General features: G+C 42.8%; 1 protein-coding gene across 5 annotated transcripts; it reads right to left on the reverse strand.

The window, feature by feature from the left end:
• Positions 1-55: 55 nt before the first annotated feature.
• LOC130125936 (NACHT, LRR and PYD domains-containing protein 12-like) lies at positions 56-27,732 on the reverse strand. Of its 5 annotated transcripts, XM_056295290.1 has the most exons (15): positions 25,408-27,732; positions 24,978-25,008; positions 24,255-24,337; positions 21,304-21,373; positions 20,841-20,943; positions 20,624-20,728; positions 19,035-19,283; positions 13,449-13,697; positions 13,088-13,166; positions 12,690-12,900; positions 10,321-12,124; positions 9,581-9,754; positions 3,113-3,286; positions 2,893-2,939; positions 56-924 (listed from the first exon to the last, which is right to left on the reverse strand). In XM_056295290.1, the coding sequence occupies exons 5-15, from the start codon at positions 20,927-20,929 to the stop codon at positions 395-397; spliced, it is 3,711 nt and encodes a 1,236-aa protein (XP_056151265.1). In that variant the 5' UTR covers positions 20,930-20,943; positions 21,304-21,373; positions 24,255-24,337; positions 24,978-25,008; positions 25,408-27,732; the 3' UTR covers positions 56-394. The 5 variants fall into 5 exon arrangements, with proteins under 5 accessions (XP_056151265.1, XP_056151268.1, XP_056151264.1 ...); XM_056295293.1 differs by lacking the exon at positions 24,978-25,008 and having other exon boundaries at positions 19,035-19,280; XM_056295289.1 differs by lacking the exon at positions 24,978-25,008.
• Between the last annotated feature and the right edge of the window lie 156 nt (positions 27,733-27,888).

Here is a 27,888-nt window from a genome sequence, read left to right on the forward strand (position 1 = left end):
GTAGAAATGAAAGTAGATGTTTATATTGCAGTGATGAGAGTAATAACATGCCAAATGAAAAGTATTACCAGCTATTTATTATGATGAAGCGCCTTTAGAAAAACAACATGATTCTATTCTATTCTACTTTACGTATTCTATTGTAAGAATAATGTAAAAAGCTGCAGGATTAAAAGTGACTTGTATAACTTTAATAACTTGGTTCTACCTGCTTAAAAAAACTCATTGATTTAATATTCCACATAACACAAACAGGTTTGATCCAACTACACCTGTGTGTGTGTGTGTGTGTGTGTGTGTGTGTGTACAGAGTGATCTATCATGTCAGCAGGTGTGTTTGGGCAGGAGTGTGAGTGTTCCTCCAGGACACAGGAGGCGTCTCTACCTCCTCTATCTAACACACACACACACGCACTGAGGAGCCACATGACACCACCCAAAACCCAACCTGGAGAGGTTTAGTGAATGTGGAGGTGAAGGTGTGGAGGTGTGTCAGTGTGTCAGAGGAGACACTGTAGAAGGACAGAGTTCCAGCAGACCGGTTAAGATACACTCCTACTCTGTCAGAGGAGGGGGAGATACTTATCTTTGTTTCTCTATAATTATGATAGGCAGCGTATCTACCACTATCACAGTACAGAGCCCAGGACTTTTCATTATATCCAAGAGGAAAGTCTTTACCTCTTCCTCTCCTTGTGATTCCTCTGTAAGTCACTCCTATATGAACAAGTCCTTCCCACTGTACCTCCGTGTAACAGCGGTCAGTCAGACTCCCTCTACATAGAACCTGTGTCCAGCAGTCAAATCTGTCTGGATGATCAGGATACGACTGCTCCTCCATCACCCATGTCACCTTTCTGTTGTCCTCAGACAGAAGGAGGCGTCTGTGTGCTGTGTTTGGGTCCAGTGTGAGTTCACAGGCATCTGATGGAGACAACAAGACACAATACAGCAGCGGGTGTTGATCTAATGTACCTCTTCTGTTTGGTTTGTGTTGATTTAGTCACAGGTTGGAGCTCATCTATCAATATGTTCATGAATGTGTAGGTGTCCTCATGTACTGTATTTGTTTTGCCACATGTTCTGCACGTGCATCTTGTTTACAACGCAGCTTCTACGTCACGTGATAAGAGCTCTATAAGACAACTGAACATGTCTATTTTAACTGAACATTTGACATTACTACATTATTTTAACTGTTTACACAAATAATCAAAATACTCTTTGTTATTGTATTCCTGGTGAGTGTTTCTGTGTGTACACGAATCATAATAAATAATGTCACTCATAATAAATAATGTGAATTATAAATAATGTCAATCATAATAAATAATATGAATTATAATAAATAATGTCAATCATAATAAATATGAATTATGATAAATAATGTGAATCATAATAATGTGAATGATCACTGATAATATGAATCAAAAATAAAGTGAATTATAATAATGTGAATGATAATAAATAATGTGAATTATAATAGATAATGTGAATCATAATAAATAATGTGAATTATAATAAATCATATGAATCATAATAAATAATGTGAATATAATAAATAATATGAATCATAATAAATAATGTGAATGATAATAAATAATGTGAATCATAAATAACGTGAATGATAGTAAATAATGTGAATCACAATAAATAATGTGAATTATAATAATGTGAATCATAATAAATAATGTGAATGATAAATAATATGAATTATAAATAACGTGAATGACAAGAAATAATGTGAATCATAATAAATAATATGAATTATAATAAATAATGTGAATCATTATAAAAATGTGAATTATAATAAATAATGTGAATCATAATAAATAATATGAATTATAATAATGTGAATTATAATAAATCATGTGAATCATAATAAGTCATGTGAATTATAATAAATCATGTGTTTGGTGAGAGTGTAGATTAAAATATCTTCTCTGTCAAATAGCAAGACTGCTCATAAAAACATTGTGTACAGTCAGTACAATGTACTGGTTGTGACTGGATGTGGTGCAGAACATCTTCTCTTGTTGTCTTCAGAGACCAGATTGTCTCAAGTGTAGTTGAGGTTCTAAAAGGACAATTCAGGACTTACTTTAACCTCAATATTTGCAAAAGTAATTAAAAAAACAGCATCAACAGCCCTGTGATGGCCTGGCGGCCTGTCCAGGGTGTCTCCCCACCTGCCGCTCAATGACTGCTGGGATAGGCTCCAGAGTCCCACCACCCTGACAGCAGGATAAGCGGTTTGGATAATGGGTGGATGGATGGATGGATGGATGGATGTTTTTATCAAATGTTCTGATGTATGAAGTTTCCATCCTACTCTTGTGTGTATTATGATGAATACCAATCATTCATAAACTGGAAGCACGGTCACGTGACCTTATTTATCATGAATTAAAATAAAATAACTGCTCCTTGTTCACTCCACCTCTGAGCTAATGGACTGTATTAATAGAGTCTTCATATTAACCTTAACATAGTCTTAATACTAGTCTTAATAGAGTCTTAGTAGCATCTTAATAGAGTCTTAATAGACTTTAACAGCAAGGCTCTGGTGAATCAGAATCAACTCAAAAGTCTCTCGTCATTCTCAGGGGAAAAAAATAAAAAATGCGTCCTGTCCCTGAAAAAACACTCTTGTCAAATCCTCTGCAACACAAGGTGGGCCCATTTAACACGGGGACTTTACAGTATTTTGTCCCTTTACGTCTTCTTTTTCAGTAATTAAATGAATATTACACAGGGAACAGTCACAGGAAGTCTTTGCAGTAGTCTGTTAATCTTTCTAAACATTTTATCTCACTTCAATATTGTTTGCTCCATCTAAACATCTGAATGTGATCTGCTTTGTTCTCATGAAGAAACTAAACACACACTTACACTTCCTCAGACCCGGCTCCAACCTGCACCCTCCAGCATGGTCCAGCCTGGGGGTGGAGGAGAGACAAAGTCACACCAGCACCTCCTCCATCTAATACACCTCCACCCAGTATCAGTCCTGTCCTCTGTTACAGAAGAACCAGTCTGATCCAGCATCAGAGTAGGAGGAGACATCCTTGTAGAAGACATGATGAGTGAGTGTCATCCAGCCGGTCCATACCTGAGAGAGTCCAGTCTCCAGTGTGGATCCTCCAGTCCAGCAGAGAGCAGCTTCCCTCCTGAGTCTCCTGGCTGGTTGTAGCTCAGGTCCAGCTCTCTCAGATGGGACGGGTTGGAGCTCAGAGCTGAGAGCAGAGAAGAAACACCTTCCTCTGAGACCTGACAGCCCGACAACCTGAACACACACACACACACACACACGCACACACACACACACACAGACACACACAGACACACACACACACACACACACACACACACACAAGCACACACACACACAAGCACACACACACACACACAAGCACACACACACATTACTTCCTTGTAGCGGTTGGTGTGTAAGAGTGTTTAAAAGAGTGCTGGGTGGTGTAAAGCACTGTGAATGACCTCTGTGATGATAAGCTGCTGTACAAATAAACTTGTCTTGTCTCATGAAACATCTTCTACATCATCAGGGTTCCTGAACAAGCTTCAGCTTCACTAAACCAAACAATAACTAGAAAAACGCTTTTCCACAGAAAAAGCATGTGAATGCTGAGCTGCTGAAAGAAATCGCGAAAGCATTGCTGAAAATGGATAAATAGGAAAAGTCAGAAAGTCACTAGCCTGAAATACCTGGAAACTGAAATGTGAAATGGCTGAATATTTTAGAAGTTTTAAAGGTATAAAAAACCGAAAAATTTACCATAATGTGCTAAATACATAAATAGTTTGATTGTTGGAAACTGAAATGTGTGTAGAATGAGAGGAGGGGTAGTGATGAAGACGAAGAGTGATTAAGAGGAAGGGTAGTGATGAAGATGAAGAGTAGTGATAAAGAGGAAGGGTAGGAAGGAGGGTAAGAAGGTTGTAGGAAGGTAGGATAGCAGGGAGGTTGTAGGAAGGAAGGTAGGAAGGAAGGTAGGAAGGTAGGAAGAAAGGTAGGGAGGTTGTAGGAAGGAAGGTAGGAAGGAAGGTAGGGAGGTTGTAGGAAGGAAGGTAGGAAGGTTGTAGGAAGAAAGGTAGGAAGGAAGGTAGGGAGGTTGTAGGAAGAAAGGTAGGAAGGAAGGTAGGGAGATTGTAGGAAGGAAGGTAGGGAGGTTGTAGGAAGGATGGTAGGAAGCAAGGTAGGAAGGTTGTAGGAAGGAAGGAAGGAAGGAAGGTAGGAAGGAAGGTAATAAGGTTGTAGGAAAGAAGGTAGGAAGGTTGTAGGAAGGAAGGAAGGAAGGTAGGTAGGAAGGAAGGTAGGAAGGAAGGTAATAAGGTTGTAGGAAAGAAGGTAGGAAGGACGGTAGGAAGGAAGGTAATAAGGTTGTGGGAAGGAAGGTATGAAGGACGGTAGGAAGGAAGGTAATAAGGTTGTAGGAAAGAAGGTAGGAAGGTTGTAGGAAGGTAGGAAGGAAGGTAGGAAGGAAGGAAGGAAGGAAGGTAGGTAGGAAGGAAGGAAGGAAGTAGGTAGGAAGGAAGGAAGGTAGGAAGGTTGAAGAGGGGGGAAGGGCAGTTAAGAAGTGGCAGAAGCTGATCAGATCTACCAGGTGTTGAGAGTTGACACTAATTAGCCTGGCAGTTGAGTTTCAAATTGATATCTGACGTCACAATAGGACTGAACATTCTAACAGGCAAAGTGTATGGCAGAATTGCTAAACTTTGGAGCTGAATTGCTCAAAAACTATAAAATATTTAAATGGCGTTTCTAGCTCAAAAAATGAAGGAGGAGATTCAGTTCAAAGGTGATGAGGGTTTCAACCTTTCCCCATAGACTTCCATTGTTTTGAAAAAGTAGAAAAAGCTTAATATGTCTAAAAGTATAAAAGATTTCAAAAAACCGAAATGTGAGCCTTAATGGGCTTAAAGAGATGAACATTTTGATACCTGAATGGTTTCAGTGGCTAAAAGTATGAAGGAGTAAAAGAGGTGGAAAGGTTGCAAAAGTCCCCCATTGACTCCCATTCAAAAAATGGCTGAAAAAAGTTGAATATTTCAAAACGTTCAAAAGGTATGAAACATCTGAAAAGGGAGCACTAATGTCCTTAGTGAGTTGAACATTTTGATAGTTGAATGGTTTCAGTAGCTAAAAGTATGAAGGAGCTACAAAGTGTCAAAAAATGGGCGGAAATAAATAAATAAATAAAGAACTGCAAAGCAATAGTGTCAATACCCAGCATTCACATTAATGATGGATTATATTTATACTATAGCGCTTCATCTAGACACCCAAAGCGCTTCACACTGAAGGGGGAAACACACCTCAACCACCACCAATGTGTAGCACCACCTGGGTGATGCACGGCAGCCATTTTGCACCAGAACGCTCCCCACGCATCAGCTTGAGGTAAAGAGGGAGGAATCATTGAGCCAATCACACGGGGGATGATGAGGTGGCCAGATGGAGACAGCCAGGTTGGGAATTTTGCCAGGACACCTGGGGACCCCCTACTCTTTGCTACAAGTGCCATGGGAACTTTAATGACCACAGTGAGTCAGGACCTTGGTCTAACATCTCATCTGAAGGACAGCATCTCCTACAACACAGTGTCCCCCTCACTGCACTGGAGCATTGGCTTCTTTTTTTTGTCTCTCATCATCAGCAGCTTCTCCGCGGTGGCAGCAAGCTAAGTAGGACACTCCAAACCTCCCTCTCCCCAGCAACGCCCTCCACCTCCTCCTGGGGGGGCCCAAGGCGTTGCCAGGCCAGATTGGACATGTAGTCCCTCAAGCGAGTTCTGGGTCTACCCCGAGGTCTCCTCCCAGTTGGACGTGCCCAGAAAACCCCCAAAAGAAGGCGCCCAGGAGGCATCCTAATCAGATGCCCGAACCTCCTCAACTGGCTCCTTTCGACGTGAAGGAGCAGCAGTACCTTTAGAAAAACAACATGATTCTATTCTATTCTACTTTACGTATTCTATTGTAAGAATAATGTAAAAAGCTGCAGGATTAAAAGTGACTTGTATAACTTTAATAACTTGGTTCTACCTGCTTAAAAAAACTCATTGATTTAATATTCCACATAACACAAACAGGTCTGATCCAACTACATGTGTGTGTGTGTGTGTACAGAGTGATCTATCATGTCAGCAGGTGTGTTTGGGCAGGAGTGTGAGTGTTCCTCCAGGACACAGGAGGCGTCTCTACCTCCTCTATCTAACACACACACACACACACACACACACACACACACACTGAGGAGCCATGTGACACCACCCAAAACCCAACATGGAGAGGTTCAGTGAATGTGGAGGTGAAGGTGTGGAGGTGTGTCAGTGTGTCAGAGGAGACCCTGTAGAAGGACAGAGTTCCAGCAGACCGGTCCAGATACACTCCTACTCTGTCAGAGGAGGAGGAGGAGATACTTATCTTTGTTACTCTACCATTATGACGGGCACTGTATCGATCACTAGTACACATCAGACTCCAGGACTTTTCATTATATCCAAGAAGACAGTCTAGACAGTGAAAGAGCAGCAGCTTTTTTTTAAATTGCCTTTTTTGTAATTTTTTATCATGACCAGAGGGAAGACTGCTCCCTACTGGCCCACCAACACCAAATCCAGCAGCAACACAGTTTTCCCGGGAGGTCTCCCATCCAAGTACTACTCAAACCCACACCTGCTTAGCTTGTGTCATTCAGCAGAGCCAGGGTACATGTCGGTTTGGTTGCTGGCAAACCAACCCAGTCATAGCTAAGTGGTACCACCACGGAGGTCAACAACTTCCTGTGTCAACTCAGGTCACATGATCAGACTAGGGTACATGATGGTGTGCAAACTGTTCATTGTTATTCTTTACAGCAGCTGCAACCCTAGTTGTATGAAGAGATGTTGGACATAAATCAAGACTAAATATAAAACATGATCCAAAGTGGTCAGTAGTCCCTGTACTTATTCTTTCAGTGGTGTGAATGTGTGCTACTGTACAACACTTAACAACTTATATGATTTGCAGCAAACTCAATAAAAATAACAACAACAAAGTGAACTAAAAAGGACAGGAGGGCGTCCATCTCTGCCAGAAGATCCTCCATTGAAGAAGTTGTCCATCTCTAATAATGAGGGGTGGTCTAACATGGCGATGGTCCAGAAAGGTGCGTGTTCTGGCCCTGCTGCTGGCAGCTCCAAGCAAACCTCTCTGACAGCAGATAGTCTATGTAAATGACAGTTTATGCTGTACAGCTGTGATGTGAGCACATGTGGCTGAGGGTACTGACCATCTGCAGCTTTGAGGGACATTCTGATGTTAATGGCGCCAACACACACAGTCATGAAGCACCACAGAGAGGTATCAAACCCAGCAGTGAACAAGAACCCCTTAGCTTTATAGACCATGTGATGACTACACATCATATAGATGATGTCATTAACACACTGTCATGTTTTGTTCTTAGGGGGGCAAAGGGATGAGGACACATTGTGTGCTCGGAGAGCTGCAGAGGTCAATGCATCCTTTTGTGTTGTCATAGTAGAGTTGTGTGTGTGAACACACTGCCAGAGGAAGTGATGCCTCCTCCACTCCTACAGTATGTCTGTAAGAGGAAGATGAAGTCGCTCTTTACCCCCGAACCTGTGGCCTCCACCTCCACATTTAAAAGACAGGCAAAACCACTAAAATATGAACCTGTACACAGGGTTACCACCTCACATTCATGTGTTCATACGTGTGTATTTAAGTTGTGTTTGATATACTACAATATAATCTTAACCAGTGCAGTATTTTTTCAGGACTTGTACTGATTGGCTAGACAGAGGGACCGAGCTGGGAAGGATGTGCAGCAGGTTAGGGTGATGAAGGATAGAGATGGAAATGTGCTGACAAGTGAGGAGAGTGTGTTGAGAAGGTGGAAGGAGTACTTTGAGGGGCTGATGAATGAAGAAAAAGAGAGAGAGAAGTTGGATGATGTGGGGGTAGTGAATCAGGAAGTGCAGTGGATTAGCAAGGAGGAAGTGAGGGCAGCTATGAAGAGGATGAAGAGTGGAAAGGCAGCTGGTCCAGCTGACATACCTGTCTGTGGAGGCATGGAGATGTTTAGGAGAGATGGCAGTGGGGTTTTTAACTAGATTGTTTAACACAATCTTGGAAAGTGAGAGGATGCCTGAGGAGTGGAGAAGAAGCATACTGGTACCGATTTTCAAGAACAAGGGTGATGTGCAGAACTGTAGCAACTACAGAGGTATAAAGTTGATCAGCCACAGCATGAAGACATGGGAAAGAGTAATAGAAGCTAGGTTAAGAGAAGAGGTGATGATCAGCAAGCAGCAGTATGGTTTCATGTCAGGAAAGAGCACCACAGATGTGATGTTTGCTTTGAGAATGTTGATGGAGAAGTATAGAGAAGGCCAGAAGGAGGTACATTGTGTCTTTGTGGATTTAGAGAAAGCTTATGACAGGGTGCCGAGAGAGGAGGTGTGGTATTGTATGAGGAAGTTGGGAGTTGCAGAGAAGTATGTAGGGGTGGTGCAGGATATGTATGAGGGAGGTGTGACAGTGGTGAGGTGTGCGGTTGGAATGACAGATGGGTTCAAGGTGGAGGTGGGTTTACATCAAGGATCAGCTCTGAGCCCTTTCTTGTTTGCAATGGTGATGGACAGGTTGACGGACGAGATCAGGCAGGAGTCTCTGTGGACTATGATGTTTGCTGATGACATTGTGATCTGTAGCGAGAGTAGGGTGCAGGTGGAGGAGAGCCTGGAGAGGTGGAGGTATGCACTGGAGAGAGGAACAGTGAAAGTCAGTAGGAGCAAGAAGGCATACCTATGAGTGAATGAGAGGGAGGACAGTGGAATGGTGAGGATGCAAGGAGTAGAGGAGTCGAAGGCGTATGAGTTTAAATACTTGGGGTCAACTGTCCAAGTAACAGGGAGTGCAGAAGAGAGGTGGAGAAGAGAGTGCAGGCAGGGTGGAGTTGGTGGAGAAGAGTGTCAGGAGTGATGTGTGACAGAAGGGTACCAGCAAGAGTTAAAGGGAAGGTTTACAAGATGGTAGTGAGACCAGCTATGTTATATGGTTTGGACACAGTGGCACTGATGAAAAGACAGGAGGAGGTGGAGCTGGAGGAGGCAGAGTTGAAGATCATAAGATTTTCACTGGGAGTGACGAAGAAGGACAGGATAAGGAATGAGTATATTAGAGGGAAAGCTCAAGTTGGACGGTTTGGAGACAAAGCAAGAGAGGCAAGATTGACATGGTTTGGACATGTGTGGAGGAGAGATGCTGGGTATATTGGGAGAAGGGTGCTGAATATGGAGCACTTTTTTCTCTGAAAACAAAACTATATTGATGTGTGATGCATTGACAGGACCTCTTTGCTGGTGGATGTGCTCATGGGAAGCGGTTGACAGGAAGTAGGAAGTAGAAGCACAGCTTGTTACTACAACTGGTTTGTTATTCCTCCAATCAGAGAAAACACCACCCAGGTTAGGATGTACTGACTGCCATTAAAGTGGATGTAAATGAGGACTGAAGTGGTCCTGTGTTGAAGAGGTTTAGGAAGACTGACCTGAGAGTTTCCAGTCTACATTGTGGACTCCCCAGTCCAGCAGAGAGCAGCTTGACTCCTGAATCCTGCAGATCATTGTTACTCAGGTCCAGCTCTCTCACACTAGAGGAGGAGGAGCTGAGGACTGAGGACACAACTTCACAGCTCCTCTCTGACAGATTACAGGAACTCAACCTGAATGGACACACACACACACACACACACACACACACACACACACACACACACACACACACACACAAACATCACTCTATCATACTCTAATGCCACTAATATTGATTTTACTACTCGTTTTCATCACGAAACAGTTTGGATAATAACACTTTATTATAGTACTCATTTAAACACAGAAATATCAAAATACTACTACGAGAGTACTATTACTGCCGCTAATTTTACTACTACTCCTATTATAACTGCGATGGTTGCTTGTTATAATACAATTTGTACTGCTATTGCTACTGTGACTACTAATACTATTGCTACTACTAGAGTAGTACTTCTGCTACTACTACTATTACTGCTTTTACTACTGCTGCTAATTCCAGTACTACCTGATTCTTGTATGATTACTGCTACTTAAAACTATTACGACAGTTTTGATAGTTGTAATTATTCTATCATTTTAATGTCTTTAATACTTTTGATTTTAGAACCTATAACCCCAGTAACACTATCAATCATCAGTGTAATGAAACAATATTTTCTCACCAATGGAAAAATATAATCTATACACTTACAGAGCTGTACTGGAGGCTTTGACCACTGGCAGCAGCCTCAGAAGACCCTCCTCTGAAGCAGAGTATTTCTTCAGGTCAAACACCTCCAGCTCCTTTTCTGAAGACAATAAGATGAAGACCAGAGCTGACCACTGAGCAGGAGAGAGTCGGTGTTTGGGGAGTCTTCCTGATGTCAGGTACCGTTGGATCTCCTCCACTAGAGAATGGTCATTCAGTTCATTCAGACAGTGGAACAGATTGATGCTTCTCTCTGGAGAGAGATCGTCACTGATCTTCTCCTGGATGTACAGGACTGTTTTCTGATTGGCCTTTGACATACTTCCTGTCTTTCCCAGCAGGCCTCGTAGGAGATTCTGATTGGATTCCAGTGACAGGCCCAGAAGGAAGCGCAGGAACAAGTCCAGATGTCCGTTTGGACTTTCTAAGGCCTTGTCCACTGCTGTCTGGTAAAGGTCTGTTTTTTTACGTTTATCTCCAAGTGGTTTAGACCTGCAGGAGGTTGACTGTGTTTCTGACAGCAGATTGGCTTTAGTTTTGATGAATGAGAGAAAGACATAAAGAGCAGCCAGAAACTCCTGAATGCTCAGATGGACAAAGCAGAAGACCTTGTCCTGGTAGAGCCCACACTCCTCTTTAAAGAACTGTGTGAACACTCCTGAGTACACTGAGGCTGCTTTGATATCAATGCCACACTCTGTCAGGTCTGCTTCATAGAAGATCAGGTTGCCTTTCTCCAGCTGTTCAAAGGCCAGTTTCCCCAGACACTCAATCATCTTCCTGCTCTCTGTATTCCAGTGTGGCTCTGTCTCAGATCTCCCATGATACTTCACATTCCCCTGGATGGACTGAACCACCAGGAAGTGGATGTACATCTCAGTCAGGGTCTTGGGCATCTCTCCTCTCTCATCTGTTCCCAACACGTGATCCAGAACTGTAGCAGTGATCCAACAGAAGACTGGGATGTGACACATGATGTGGAGGCTTCGTGACGTCTTGATGTGTGAGATGATTCTTCTGGCTTGCTCCTCATCTCTGAATCTCTTCCTGAAGTACTCCTCCTTCTGTGGATCAGTGAACCCTCTCACCTCTGTCACCATGTCAACCCATTCAGGGGGGATCTGATTGGCTGCTGCAGGCCGTGTGGTTATCCAGAGGCGAGCAGATGGAAGCAGTTTCCGCTTGATGAGGTTTGTCAGCAGCACGTCCACTGAGGTGGACTTTGTGACATCAGTCCAGATCTCATTGTTCTGGAAGTCCAGAGGAAGTCGACACTCATCCAGACCGTCAAAGATGAACACAACTTGGAACTCGTCAAAGCTGCAGATTCCTGCTTTCTTGGTTTCGATAAAGAAGTGATGAAGAAGTCCCACCAAGCTGAACTTTTTATCTTTCAGCACGTTCAGCTCTCTGAATGTGAATGGAAATGTGAAGTGTATATTGTGGTTGGTTTTGTCTTCAGCCCAGTCCAGAGTGAACTTCTGTGTTAAGACTGTTTTCCCGATGCCAGCCACTCCCTTTGTCATCAATGTTCTGATTGGTTTATCTTGTCCAGGTAAGGGTTTAAAGATGTCTTCACATGTGATCAGTGTTTCTGGTCTCGCTGGTTTCCTGGATGCTGTTTCAATCTGCCTGACCTCGTGTTCATTATTGACCTCTCCACTGCCTCCCTCTGTGATGTAGAGCTCTGTGTAGATCTGATTCAGAAGTGTTGACTCTCCTAGTTTAGCGATGCCCTCAAACAAACACTGAAACTTCTCCTTCAGAGCTGCTTTGAGGTTACTCCGGCACATGGGAACAAGGTTTTCTGAATAAACAAATAAAGCAGGGAATCAGTGAGTGGATGTTACTGTAAATGTGAGAAACAGAAACTTTACCAAACTCCACAGTATTACTTCACCTTATCAGTGGTGGATGCACAAGCAGGTCTGATTTAAGACAAACAATGAAGACATGTATATAATTTATGTAAAGGGTAGATTTATCCAAGTGCATTCCCACAAACAATCTGCTTCATTTCTACTGTAATAATATTTTGATGGTTGCTGTTCCAGCTCTTGTAGTAACCATGTATTAGTTAGGAGCTCTTTACTGGGACTATGGGGACAGTGGTGATGTCTTAAAGAGGTTCTCTCTGGTATTATTGCTCTGATGTGAACCAATGTCATCAGCATTTTACACCCACATCAACCATCAACGGTTTAACCAGATTATCCATTAGATTTCTTTTATTTACCATCCAAATGGAAACTGTCTGAACCTCCTTTCATAAATCTACATTTGCGGCAGGGTTTGAAAATAGTTCCACCCCCCACTTTGCCTCTATTGACCCTGTACATGGTGTTGAGGCTTTGGAATAAAGAGTCTCTTACTGCTCTCCAGAGAGGCAGCCAGCTCCTCCTGCTTCATACTCCTCAGGAAGTGCAGTGTGATCTTCAGAAGTGCCTCCCTGGTGCTCCTCCTCTGCTCCTCTTCCTCTTCCACCCTCTGTCTCTCTAAGCACTCTGGGTAATCTGAACTCAGAACCTTCTGGAACCTCTTCAGCTCCTTCTTCACAAAAGTGACAAGGTTCTCCTCAAGCAGCTGGAAATGAGTCAGTATATGAATGAAACTTTCATGTTAAAGTCATGGAACAAAACATCAAGCCCATCTGTCACTGATTAAAAACCACTGGTGTGAACAGTGGAGCATGAAGACCATCATGACCACAATGGCTATTTTTAATTTCATCTGTTGGTGAAGTAAAAGCTGTTGATGTACATTTACACACCATAAATATGGAGTCCAGGTCTGTTTGATGCTCCTGGACAGACTGACCACTGAGAACCTCTGACCTCTCCTGGTGGTCTCTGTGGAGAACACATGACATGTTAGGTCTCTAGACACACACACACACACACACACACACGAGGTTGCAGGTGTTGTGTAGTGATGGATGCAGGTAGAAACACAAGGTGAACACCACTGTAAATACTGATGTGGTTATTAGATGAGATGTTGTGAGAGAAGAAACTGAACCAGCAGAAGGTTCAGACCAATTCCATGTGTCATGACCTGTTACTACCTCTGTCTGTTCAGTAGAGTCTGATAACAACCAAACCATCTGTTCATATCAGCTGTTCAATTCTGACCTCTGTTCAGTAGAGTGGGGTCCATCTTTGAAACCAATCATTCGTTCTATAGACTGGTCACTCTTCATGGACACACAGCTGGGTACAGGGGGGTCTGGTCTCTCCTTTTCTTTTTTTTCATTTTCCCCCCTTTTTCTCCAAATTGGACTTGGCCCCCCCTCTTCCAAATCGCCCCAATTGCTCTTCCGCCCCCTCTTCCCAGCCGGGGAGGGCTGCCGACTAGAGTCTGGTCTCCACTGATGGATCTTGCTAGAAACAAGTCAAGTCAAGTTTATTTATAAAGCACATTTAACACAACCACAGTCGAACCAAAGTGCTGCACAAGTTTAAAATACAATATAAAATAAGTCACACATATAAATATAAGAATATATGTAAAGAAAACATAAAATAAAGAAATTAAAATGTGAGCAGTAAAACATAAGAGTGAAAGTATATTTCTACAATAGAATCACGGTGTCAAGCTCAACTTGAATTGAATGCCAGCGAGAAGACGTGGGCCTTTAACAAAGATTTAAAAGCCTCTAGGGCAGTGGTTCTTAAGCTGGATTCGATCGAACCCCAGGGGTTCGTTGAGTCACTCTCAGGGGTTCGGCAGGGGTCAAGATACACACAGCGTAGCCCGGTTCACACTGGCCGATCACACCGGCCCACTATATAGAATGGGCCGGCCCACTTTTGTAGGGGGAGGGGGGGCTCCCCGCTTGTCAACTATATTGAATGGTGTTGGTGTAAAGTGGCCCCTCCCCAAGTGGATCGGCCCAGGTAGAGGTTATCGAGCTACAGTAACGTTAACAGTAGGCATAGGTTCTTGCTTGATAGTGTAGCGAATTCGGGGGACAACGCAACCACAGGAACTGCCGCGGCCAGGAAGCGAACCCGTATCGCCCGCACCGCAGGAGGCATCGCTAACCGCTCGACTAAAGGGTCAGACCCGCCAGCCAGCCAGCGGCCAGCGTGGCTTCTTATCCATGCACGTTACAGTACAGAGTAGTCGCATTTCCCCCCCTCACTTTTCTTTCTCCGTTCAGACGTCACTCATCTACGTCACAGCAGGGCTCGACCGTTTGTGTAATCCGTTTGTGTTTGCAATGGCAGAGTGGCGCTGTTCGTATTCCCACTCATTGAATCCCCGGGAAGACTGCAGAAGAAGCAGCGATTCAACGTTTATTACGACTACGAATGCCAGGTGAAGAGAGCCAGATTCGACGAAAAGGCTACTCTGCCTGTTCTCGGCTTTGTACCCATCGACGAACCGATCCTCACAGCATCGCGCGAAGTTGCGGTACCTGATCGCAAAGCGGGGCAAACCACACACCATCGGTGAAACACTCGTAAAGCCGGCTGCGTTGAAGATGGCGAATATCATGCTGGGAAAAGCTGCTGAAGATAAGTTATCCCAAATTCCTCTTTCAAATGACACTATGAGCAGCAGAATAGACCAGTGGTTCTCAACCTTTTTGGGGTCCTGGACCCCCTGCGTATTTTTGATCTACCCTGAGGACCCCTCCACCTGATCTTGGGGGAGGGGGGTTGCAATTTGATAGAAACAGTAGAAACTGCATTTTAAATTGCATTATAGCATTTATTCACTCTTTGGGGTAAAAATAAGAGCTTTCAGTTGTAACTTAGATATAGTTAACAGAACAGAATTCTTATGCAGTAACTTTCAGATATATGTAACAAAACAGAATATGTATTCAGTAACTTTCAGATATATGTAACAACAGAATTCTTATGCAGTAACTTTCAGATATATGTAACAAAACAGAATATGTATTCAGTAACTTTCAGATATGTGTAACAACAGAATTTTTATGCAGTAACTTTTAACAATGCAAACGGGAGCGAGATCTCTTATTAAAATACAATAGATTACACTTGTGAAACAGATGTAATTAGAGAAAAAAGTCCTGTTACCCTTTATAGTTGATGTAGATAAAGGTCTCAGTCACATTTGAGTAAAATAATCCTATTTCTATAAATGTCATAGGATCTTTTTTTAAAGATATTTTATTTTCACGGACCCCTTGCAATTACACCACGGACCACTAGGGGTCCGCGGACCCCCGGTTGAGAAACACTGGAATAGACGACATGAGTGATGACATCTTGGCTCAAGTAGTTGCAGATCTGATTTCAAGCCCAGCAAAATGCAGCCTCCAACTCGACGAGACCACCGACGTTTCCAATCTAAGCCAGCTTGTTGTATTCGTGCGCTATATGAAAGACGACATGATAAAGGAAGATTTTTTATTTTGTAACAACAACCAAGGCAGTCGATGTGAAGAAACTTGTGGATGCTTTCTTCAGAGACAACAATCTTTCGTGGAATATGGTTTCTGCAGTTTGTTTGGACGGAGCTCCAGCCATGCTGGGACGACACTCTGGTTTTGGAGCGCTGGTGAAATCCGATGCACCACACATCATTGTTACGCACTGTGTTCTGCTCAGACATGCGTTGGCAACTAAAACCTTGCCTCCAAAACTGGAAGAAGTATTAAAAATGGTAGCTGAATGTGTGAACTATGTGCGAAATAGTGCTATGAAGCACTGCATCTTCAAAGAGCTGTGTAAGGAAATGGGCTCTGAATTTGAGGTACTTCTGCACCATTCTAACGTTCGGTGGTTATCCTGGGGAAAGGTGCTGAGGTAGCCATGTTCAGGTGGGCAACAGCTTATGGAAAGAAGCTGTTTTTGAGCCTGGTAGTGCGGGCTCTGAGGCTCCTGTAGTGTCTCCCAGAGCGCAGGGGGGAGAACAGTCCATGGTTGGGGTGGGTGGGATCTCTGCTGATGCTCAGACCCCTTCGAAGGCAGCGTTTGTGATAAATGTCTTTTATGGCTGGGAGCTGGGTACCGGTGATATGCTGGGCCGCCTTGACGATCCGCTGCAGAGCTTTCTGGTCTGCTGAGGTGCAGTTGCCATACCACACCAAGACGCAGCTGGTCAGGATGCTCTCTATGGTGCAATGGTAGAAGTTGGCAAGAGTTTTGGGGAGTAGACGGGCGCTCCTCAGCCTCCTCAGGAAATGCAGGCGTTGTTGAGCCTTTTTCACAAGGGCCTGGATGTTTAATGTCCAGGAGAGGTCCTCGCTGATGTGGACTCCAAGGAATTTAAAGCTTGAAACACGCTCCACGTCCACCCCATTGATGTGTATGGGGGAGTGGCTGCAGCTTCTAGACCTCTTGAAGTCCACAATCAGCTCCTTCGTCTTCTGCACATTAAGGACAAGATTGTTGGTAGTACACCATGATGCGAGATGCTCAATCTCGTCTCTGTAGGCCATCTCGTCATTGTTGGTGATACGGCCAATGACTGTGGTGTCATCTGCAAACTTAACTATAACATTTGAAGGGTGAGTTGGCAGGCAGTCGTGGGTAAAGAGGGAGAAAAGGAGGGGGCTCAGAACACAGCCTTGAGGGGCACCTGTGCTGAGGGTCAGGGTGGAGGAGGTGTCATCACCTAACCTAACAGACTGAGGTCTGTTGGTGAGGAAATCCAGGGTCCAGTTACAGAGGGAGGGGTTGAGGCCAAGGGACAGGAGTTTGGTGGTTAGTTTGGCAAGGATGATAGTGTTGAAGGCAGAGCTGTAATCTATGAACAGCATCTGGATGTATGTGTTGTTAAGTTCAAGGTGAGTCAGAGCAAAGTGCAGGGCAGTGGCAATGGCATCCTCAGTAGACCTTTTGGGCCAGTAGGCAAACTGATGTGGGGGGGATAATGTTTTTGATGTGAGCCAGAACCAGTCTCCCAAAGCACTTCATGGCAATGGGGGTGAGTGCTATGGGTCGGTAGTCATTCAGACATGTGGCTGTTGGTTTCTTGGGGACAGGAATGATAGAGATGGTCTTAAAGCATGCCGGGACTATGGATTGGGACAGTGAGAGGTTAAATATAGTTGTGAAGACCTCAACCAGCTGGTCGGCACATTTCCAGAGAACCCGACCCGGTATGCGCTTGTCTCATGAAACATAGTTGACACCATATCTAAAGCCGTGGGAAGTATGAGCTCCTCTGCTGTTGTGTGTGGTTTCTTGCACTGGGCAATTGTGTATGCGACTTTGTATGACGCCATTAGTGCTTTGTTGTTCACTGATGCAGCTTTTACAAAGCAGTGCTCCTGCTGACGGTATGCACCAAGTTTTCTCTGGAAGATCTCGAGTGGCTTATTGACGTGACTGGGGTGTAATGTCTCTAGGTGACTTCTTAATCTAATTTGTTTGGTCTCATACTACCTGCTGCCAGAGTTTTCAGACATAAAATACACACTGGTCTCTCCTCATCTCCCACCACATTCACTGTGAACCCAGGAGCAAGATAGGCTTCGTCATATTTGTTTGTCTTGGAAGCATCGCCTGTCTTTCTTTTCGTCCCTGTCAAATATCTCTCTATTCTGTGAACCTACAGACTGTCTGTCTCATGAAAGCACGTTTTGTTGATTGGTCTGCCGTGAAACAGATTCCGACGTCAAAACAGTAGTTCCACACTACATTCCCCACCAGTCACGAGCGTGCCCCCTGTCATGCCTCTGTGCCCCCCGGGGGGCGCAACACACTTTGAGAAACGCTGGGTTAAAGGAAGTATTGTAAATGCTCACAGGTATCAGGAAACCACAGTTCCTACCATTAAGAGAGCGTCCTGACTGAATGCATCACCACCTGGCATGGGGACTGTCCTGCCCACAACCACAAAACCCTGCAGAGGGTTGTGGGACGGCCCAGGACTTCAGAGGATGTGAGTTTCCCTCCATCCAGAACATTTATAATGGATGTTGTGTCAGCAAAGCCCGCGGGATTATCAAAGACCCCAGCAACCTCAACTATGGACTGTTCCAGCTGCTACCATCAGGCAAGCGGTACCACAGCCTCAAAACCCGGACCAGTAGAACCCGGAACAGCTTTTTCCACCAAGCAACCAGGCTTTTGAACAAATACCATTAAAGACACTAAGCCTGGTGCCGGACTGACTGGTACTGACCTATGGTCTTCGGTGGATCATCAGTTTTCATCAGTTTACACACACACACACACACACACACACACACACACACACACACACACACACACACCTAGCTTGGCATGCACAAGCACACACAAATATGCAAACAACTACACACACACACATGCACATTTATCAAGGCAGAGCCTACACACACAGCACCTTACACACACCACATACTATTTATTATCATTACTACTTTTTGTTTTGTTTTGTTGTTATTTTATCGGTGTTGTTGCTGCAGTGTTGAGGAGCCGACACATCAGAATTTTACTCTCTTGTACTTACAGATGCAACAATAAAGGATCTTGAATCTTGAAAGAAGACAATTGAATATTGGAACAAAGACAAAAGTCATTTGAAATATTTTGGATCACCTTGCCTTCACCAATTCACCACATCAGCACAATAAATATTGTCAATAATCATCACGCTGTGATGAATGGGACACACACCCAAAGAGAACATCTCTGTTGGACATTGTTATTGGACACGTGAAGAGAACAGTACTGCCCCTCCAATGCAAGAGAGGAACAAGAACTTTGGTTTTAACTGATGGTCACTACAGATGTGACCATAGACCTCACCTCTGTTCAGTAGAGGGGTGTCCATCTCTGAATGTACAAGGTAGACCCATAGACCGGTCACTCTTCATGGACACACAGCTGGGTACAGGGGAGTCTGGTCTCTCCTGTTCTCTTTTTTCACCCTTCCCCACTTTTCTCCAAATTGTACTTGGCCCCCCCTCTTTCGAGTCGTCCCAGTTGCTGCTCCGCCCCCTCTTCAGAGCCGGGGAGGGCTGCAGACTAGAGCCTGGTCTCTCCTGATGGGTCCTGCTAGAAACAGAGGAAGACTATTTAATAAGTCTTGTTCTGAAGATGTATTAAGTAGGTATGGGTCAGAACAGTCGACTACTGTGTCAGCTTTTGTATGTTTAGATGTGAGGTTTTTATCTTGTGTCAGTCCATCAAACTTTATTTGAATCCCATCTTTCATACAGGTTAGTGCAGTTCAAAGTGCTTCGCACATAACTGACAAGCCCATAACAACACACAACAATCTGACACAACCTGACAATAAGGAACATATATACACTTGAATAAAAGCTAGACAAATAAACCAGATAACATAGTTTAAAAGGACAAAACTAAACAAAGACAAGTAAAATCTTTAAGATTGATAAAAATATATGATAATATTAATAATAATAAAATAACAACATAAATACAATCTAATAAGTGAGTAAGATAAAGTAAATCAGTAGATTGTAGATCTTTTATAATGATGTTCCCGATGGATCTGACTAGCTTTTCTTAATCTCTTAAAGTAATTAAATAGATGAGCCAGATAGATGTAGATTAGTGCTACGTCAGTTTGGCAAATGACTTTTCTGAGAGGGAATCGCTGGTTGTTAGTAAGCAGCGTGTTACTGGTAGGGACACATTATGGTCCACATGAAGTTATGGTGCAAATGAAACACATGACTGATAGAACAAGGTGTATACATGCAGCATCTCTTTATTGTGGATGTGTGTAGGCCTAAATAACAATCATAGGTCTTCACTGAAGCAAGTGGGTCCAGGAAAAGTAGAGCCTAATTAATAGAGCTTCCTTGAGACCAACTAGTCACCTATTCACTCAGACAACCTCCCGACTAGTCGACTTGGAACAAACTGACTTTACCATCTTTCTATTTTGTGCCTGTTATAGGAGCCCTTCATATAATGTGTAAATAAAATAATGTAAATAGGAAAATATGTAATTTGTTACACTGTCACAAAACGAACACTAGATGGCAGTGTTCATAATGTGGTGGTTCAGGTGATAGGCAGCTGTTTTAAGGTCACAGGTTAAAGGAAGTATAGTAAGTGCTCATACGTATCTGGGGAATACATTTCTTACCATAAAGAAGACAATTTAATATTGGAACAAAGACAAAAGTCATTTTGAAATATTGTGGATCACCTTGCCTTCACCAATTCGCCACATCAGCACAATAAATATTGTCAATACTCATCACGCTGTGATAAATGGGAACACACACCCATAAAGAACATATCAGTTGGACATTGTTATTGGACACTTTAAAAGAACAGTTATATCCCTCCCATGCAAGAGGGTAATAAGAACTTTGGTTTTAACTGATTGTCACTATAGATGTGACCATAGACCTCACCTCTGTTCAGTATCTTTGGATGTAAGAGCTATTTCCATACACTGGTCTGTCTTCATGGGTTCACAGCCGGGCGCAGGGGAGTCTGGTCTCTCCTGATGGACTGGGCTTCAACGCAACACAAACAGACGTTTGACTCTGAATGATGATGTCATGATGAAATCACTGCTGAGCTCTGAGATGGAGACCAGTCATGGACAGTTAGAGATCCTCATCTTACCTCTTAGGTTTGGTCTGGCTGTCATGTTTCCCAGGCAGAGTGGCTTCACAGGGAGGACCTCCCTCCTCTTCCTCCTCAGTCAAAGCCATAGCAGAGTGTAGACCTTCACACAAACACACACAACATGCTGTATTAGCTGGACACATTATTACCATAAGCTTTTCATCAGAGGATCAGTTATTTGTAGGCTTGTCATCATTAGTAACATGTCACATACACACTGAGTGTATAAAATACTAGAAGCACCCGCTGTCTGCATCTAACAGACTGTCCAGAAACATCCAGAAAGGAGGATTTGGAGCCTTGTGGACCATCGAGACCTGGACTGTTGAACAGGTGGGTGTGTTAAAGGGGGTGGATCTCAGTGTTGGAAGGTGGTAGTGTTTTCTACACTCAGTAGATAAAATGTACTTCAGTCAAACTTATCTGGGCTGTCAGAGCAGTTGTGAGACTTCCTGCTTAACTCACCAGCAGAATGAGGAGAGACAACACACTACAACCTGTTGGCTGCTGTTGGTTCTGTCTGGACACCACTGAAAGGAAAACACACAAAACATTCTCACGAAATGTTCATCTCAACACCAAAGTCAGACAGAAATGCTGGAAATCATGACACAATGAATTCCACTGAATGTTCACTTCTGAAAGCAACACATAATGTTGGGTATTGGACCCCGGAAACTGGCTGGTTGGATGATTGACCACTAGAGGGCTCCGGTCAGAGAGCACAGAGTCATCAGTTTGGACATGAAGACGAGAGGCTGCGACATCGAGATACCAGACGATGACACGGCAACCACGGCCACAGAGCAGGTGGAGGCGACTGGGATGCGAGCAGGGTGGCAACGAGTCCAAGGCGCGAAAGGAGGACGTGAAGCTGCACAGCGAGCGAAAGAGAAGCTCCGGGCCTATCGGAGAAAGTAGGATTGGTATCGTTCTGACTGAGTTGAGCTCCATTACAAAAGGCTTTTTCATCACATGCCACGGAGAGAGGTAGGCTATAAGGTTGCCGAACGTTGGCCATGCCTAGACAAGGCTGTAAGGCCTATCCCATGTGATGGGCAAAATGTCAAGTCTAGAGTGGGGCCCTTTCTGAAAAGGATTTCCCCTTCACCTACCAACGGGGACTCGGGGTGGTGTGTGTTTGTGTTTTATATTTGTAGTTTTTTTTGTTTGGAGCTCTGTGGGAATATATGGAAAAAGAGTATCAATATGTCTAGATCAGTGTTTCTCAACCCAGTCCTCAAGGAGCCCCTATCCTGCAGATGTTCATTGTAACCCTGCATAGGTAGCCCTGCTTGTACTTACTCGACCAATCATCTCGCAGCACTTAATTATGCAAGGTGTGCAACGTCTGACAAAATTCATTGCTGATTGGTTGAATAACTACAAACAGGTACCTATTCAGGGTTGCAAAGAAAACATGCAGGATAGGGGTTCCTTGAGGACTGGGTTGAGAAACACTGGTCTAGATGGTTCACACTACTAAAATAATGTCGCTGAATGTTAATGGTCTAAATATGGTAAAGATGAGGGAAAAGGTTATGATTAAGCTAAAAAAGGAGGATGTACAAATCATATTCCTCCAAGAGACCCATTTAACACAGACAGAGCATGGGAAACTTAAGAAATATGGGTACAGACATTCATATTATAGCTCCTACAAGGAAGGGCGCAGGAGAGGTGTTGCAATTTTAATATCAAACAAAACCCAATTCGATTATGATAGGGAGGTTGGAGACAAGGAGGGGAGATATATTATAGTGAAGGGGAGGTTAGAGAACAAAGCAGTGACATTGGTAAATATATACGCCCCTCCTGAAAGTGATAAAAGTTTTTTTAAATCCTTGTTTGACGAGATAGCAAACGAGTCAGAGGGGGGGTCTTAATTTGTGGGGGGAGATTTGAATGTCGTTTTGAATCCCCAAATGGACACGACCAGTCTCAAAAGGACTCAATCACAGGTCACTCGGTTTGTAAATATATCACTGGAAGAGATGGGGATGGATGATGTGTGGAGACAATTGCACCCTCAGGAAAAAGACTATACACATTACACAGCTGTACATGAAGTTCATTCAAGGATGGACTATTTCCTTATGAGCAAAGTTGATATGTACAGAGTAAAGGAGTGTGGGATTGGAGGGGCGGATATCTCAGATCACAATCCAGTATATTTAGAAATGAATTTGAATCGTAGGAAGCGAAATACGGTTTGGAGGTTTAATGTGGGTCTACTGAATAGTGAGCAGAGTAAGATTATGTTAAAGACGGATATTCGGACATGTCTAGAAGAAAACAGCAATGGGGAAGTAGAGCCAACAATATTTTGGGATGCCATGAAGGCGGTCATCAGGGGAAAGTTAAGAGCGCATTCAGCATTGATCAAAAAGGCAAGATCAATCATATCCAGAAAGAATACGGACAGGTTAAGAGAACTGGAGAGGCAACAACCTAATGCTCGGATTAAAATAAACGGGAGTTTAACGGACAAGTTCAGTTTGCAGAGGTCGACAAGACAAGGATGCTGTTTGTCTCCGACACTGTTCGCGTTATTCACTGAGCCTTTAGCGGAGGCCATTCGCCAAAATGAAGGAATTAATGGAGTGACAGTGAATGGCACTGTCCACAAGGTGGGGCTATTTGCTGATGATGTCATAGCCTATCTTGAGCAACCACATACATCACTCCCTCAACTAATGAAGCTACTAGAACTATATGGTCATTTATCTGGATATAAAATTAACATCTCAAAAACACAGGTGCTAGTTCTCAATTATACTCCAACCCCAGAATTCAAGGGGAAATTTGACTTTAATTGGAATCTAAACAAAATCAAATATTTGGGAATTTACATTACCAAGGAATTGTCTAAATTACATAAAGCAAATTACGGCAAGATCAACGATGTGATGCAAAAGGATACTGATAGATGGTCCACTCTGCCACTTGACTTCAGCTCAAGAATTGAGACAGTTAGAATGAATATTCTACCAAGGCTTCTTTACCTATTCCAATCGTTGCCTTTAGAGGTGACTCAAGCTCAATTTGATAGGTGGGATAGGACAATATCTAGATTTATTTGGGGAGGGAAGAAGCCCAGAGTAAGGTATGAAACTCTCCAACTCTCAAAGGAAAAGGGAGGTATGGGTTTACCAAATCTAAAAGAATATTTCAAAGCTGCCCAGCTGAGATATGCTGTTGACTGGTGTAGGCAAGATTACATGGCCAAGTGGAAAGTCATGGAAAGGGAATATGGTGGGTACCCTATTCAGAATATTTTAGGAGATAAAGAAGTATACAAGAAAACAAAAACCCACATGGATTCAGTCACATTATTTACACTGGAGTCATGGTTTAAATTGATTAAAATCAACAAATTACAAGATGAGATACAGTTATTGAGATGGGTACCATATGATAGAGACTTTACTCCAGCGAGGCATGATACAGTTTTCAAATTGTGGGTTAACTGGGGAATCACAGCATGGTGCACTCTAGAGGAAAAAGGGGAGATGGAGAGTTTTCAGGTTATGAAAGACAACTTTGATTTGGAGAATCATGACTTCTTTAGATATTTACAATTAAGGGATTATTACAACAAACGTATCAGGGGAGGACCCTCCATGGAGGTGAACAGTGTGATTCAAATTATAATTAACGCATATAAAGGGAGAAAATCTAGGACTATATCTGTACTATATCAAGCTCTCACAACTAATAAACACTCAACTACATAGTATATAAAAGAACGATGGGAATTATAATTTGGCACAGAAATTACAGAGGACTGGCAGAATATGTGGAAAGTTCATCAATCCTCCACTAGTTCCCGGATATGGAGGGAGTTCCCCTGGAAGCTAGCGATGTTTTGGGAGATGGTTCATGATGCAATACAAAAGGTACTGGGATATGACTTCCCTAAGTGCTATATGACCCTCTATTTCTGTAATTTTAAAAACGACGATATAGGGCCAAGTGATAGATGTTTGGTTAAGATACTGCTGATTGCTGCTAAGAAGGCAATCACAAGAAAATGGTGGCAGGTGGACGCACCCCCACAAGGACAATGGCTGGAAATAAAGGAGGACATTCATACAATGGAGAAACTGACTCATCGATTGAGACTTACAGTACCTCGGATGGAAGACCAGTGGGAGAAATGGACCTGGTTTAAGGAGCAAACAGGCGACAACATATTTCATGACAACACTTAAGACTGGAAAGTTAGACCCACAGGAAGCTCTTGTAGTCCGTTTTTTGTGTGTGTTTTTTTTGTTTGTTTTGAGTTGCCCTGTTGGGCTTGTGTGCAAGTAAATGTAGATAATTCAATGTTTACTCCTGAATGCGGATGCCATGTTTGCATTGACCTAAAAACTTTCAATAAAAACTAAAGTGATGGAAAAAAAACAAAAAAAAAAACAAGCGGCTTGGACGTCTTTAACGTGGTCCCAGACACGGCTGTGTCAACAGTTGCTCACTCTGACAATGTGTTGAACAGATGCATCAGATATTAAGAGTCGAGTCAAACAGCAGAGCGAGTGTGGAAAAGTCCAGTCACACTTACATTATTCTGGTTGTCCGCGAAATGAAGCAGGGAGGCGTCGAAAGCAGCAACAGAGACCCACTGAAACCAAGCTGCGCAAGAATGTTCCACTATGAGACTGTTGTGTTGTTGTGAAATACATCCACTTTCACTTCCCCTGCTGCTAAACACTTCTGCTGTGAGGCGCCAAAGTGAAAGTAAATCTAACAAAGACAGAAAAAGAAAAAAAAGGGAGAGAGAGAGATTTGGTTTTAAAAGTACTGTGGCGAACGTAGAAGCAACGACGAAGGTAACTTTGCAGCCCCTTTATTGAACTCACACAGAAACAAGCACTTACAGAAATGTGACGCAATACATGGGGGTGATCTACTCGAACAACAAAGCTGTACAGGGTTTCAGTCACAAGGTTACACAACACAACAGAATGATGTAGCACACTTGATAAGAATGACACTTGCAAGGGCTGGTGTTTTTGTTGTTTTACTCCATCAATATTTGCAGCACACTTGATAAGAATGACACTTACAAGGGCTGGTGTTTTTGTTGTTTTACTCCATCAATATTTGTAGCACACTTGATAAGAATGACACTTACAAGGGCTGATGTTTTTGTTGTTTTACTCCATCTGTCAAATAGACATTACAGAGGACACGTTTTCAGAGCATGACTCACTATACGAAAGGCAACACTCATCTGACGATTCTACCCGAATGCCCCAGAGTGCACTGCGAGAGCCAGCACTACGTCACACAGGCTAGAAGCAATTAACCTGCAGTGCCCTCCTGTGGCGAGAACCGGCTATCACAACAACACAGCAGACAATTCTCCTCTTTACTAGTAGTGAGTGGTCAATGAAGGTAAGTGTATGAAATAGAAGGTAAGTATATAGAATAGAAGGTAAGTATATAAAATAGAAGTATATAAAATAAAAAATAAATGGGGGGCTACTAAATCCGAAGTACCCCACACTCTCCCCTCAAAAAGATAATGGCGTCTCGACATAACAAATCTACCAGTCCACATTGCATAACTTTTAATTGAAAAGATAGGTTATTACTAAGCAGGAGTCAATCTGGATACTGTACTGTAATCAGTCATAACATATAACACACATCTCCTATTAATGGTATATGTTTGCAGAAAATAATGTGCACTTGAATCCACTGCTTCTTCCGTCTTGAGGCCGGGGAGCTATAGTATCCGACTAAAAGCAAATAACTTTGTAACAGTAATATCCCTGGTGGTAACTGGTGTGTTCTAAAACACTAATGCTACAGTAACTCTATGTCTGGTGATCACAGGACAACTAAAATCACAATAGCTATAACAATTGTAACATGTCAAAAGTTATATATATATATATTTTTTTTTTATTTATTTATTTATACTGACTTGTCTGATTTGCTTATCTACCAGACACACTAGGCTGTCCTAGTCTGTGATAAGTAAACACTGGTGTAGGTTTTCTATTTCTCAAACAGAAACAGTAGAAACTGCATTTTAAATTGCATTATAGCATGTATTCACTCTTTGGGGCAAAAATAAGAGCTTTCAGTTGTAACTTAGATATAGTTAACAGAACAGAATATGTATTCAGTAACTTTCAGATATATGTAACAAAACAGAATATGTATTCAGTAACTTTCAGATATATGTAACAAAACAGAATATGTATTCAGTAACTTTCAGATATATGTAGCAAAACAGAATATGTATTCAGTAACTTTCAGATATATGTAACAACAGAATTTTTATGCAGTAACTTTTAACAATGCAAACGGGAGCGAGATCTCTTATTAAAATACAATAAATTACACTTGTGAAACAGATGTAATAAGAGAAAAAAAGTCATGTTACCCTTTATAGTTTAGGTAGATAAAGGTCTCAGTCACATGTGAGTAAAATAATCCTATTTCCATAAATGTCATAGGATCTTTTTTTAAAGATATTTTATTTTCACGGACCCCTTGCAATTACACCACGGACCACTAGGGGTCCGCGGACCCCCGGTTGAGAAAAACTGGTCTAGACACCTCAATGTGTCACCGAGTAACTTATATTAAAACGGCGGACTAGCCCTTTAAGGTTCTAAAATATGGTGTATTAGCCCTTTAAGGTTATATACTATGGTCTACACATCTCTGGGTGTCACTAGGTTACTTCCATAGTCTAGACACCACAGGAATAAACACACATGAATAATCCACACTCACACAGGTACATAGAATTATATATACAAATGTACTATGAGTAATAATTATTAGAATGAATTAAACTAATAAGCCTCAATGGCTAACAAGCGTCTGCATTCATATACACACAAATGAATCAGACCAACACATTAGCATACAGCTCAACAACCCTATAAATAAGCCGGCAATAAAAATAAAAGAAAGTCAACCCCCCAGTTGCAGGCCTGTTTCTTTATCGGGTACGTTGGGACCCTAACCAGCCCTCTTCGCTCCCCTTGGGAGCCCGCACATCCAACTTGTACTCACAAAG

This window comes from Lampris incognitus, chromosome 16 (assembly GCF_029633865.1).
Source record: "Lampris incognitus isolate fLamInc1 chromosome 16, fLamInc1.hap2, whole genome shotgun sequence".
Classification (NCBI taxonomy): domain Eukaryota; kingdom Metazoa; phylum Chordata; class Actinopteri; order Lampriformes; family Lampridae; genus Lampris; species Lampris incognitus.

Excerpts from the sequence above, each read along its gene's own strand:
- LOC130125936 (XM_056295291.1), bottom strand. The coding sequence starts at position 20,929 with ATGGCTTTGACTGAGGAGGAAGAGGAGGGAGGTCCTCCCTGTGAAGCC. Across the intron at positions 13,698-19,034 it reads CACCCCTCTACTGAACAGAG|CAAGATCCATCAGTGGAGAC; the intron begins GTGAGGTCTATG and ends ACTTGTTTCTAG. Across the intron at positions 3,287-9,580 it reads TGTAGACTGGAAACTCTCAG|GTTGTCGGGCTGTCAGGTCT; the intron begins GTCAGTCTTCCT and ends GTGTGTGTTCAG.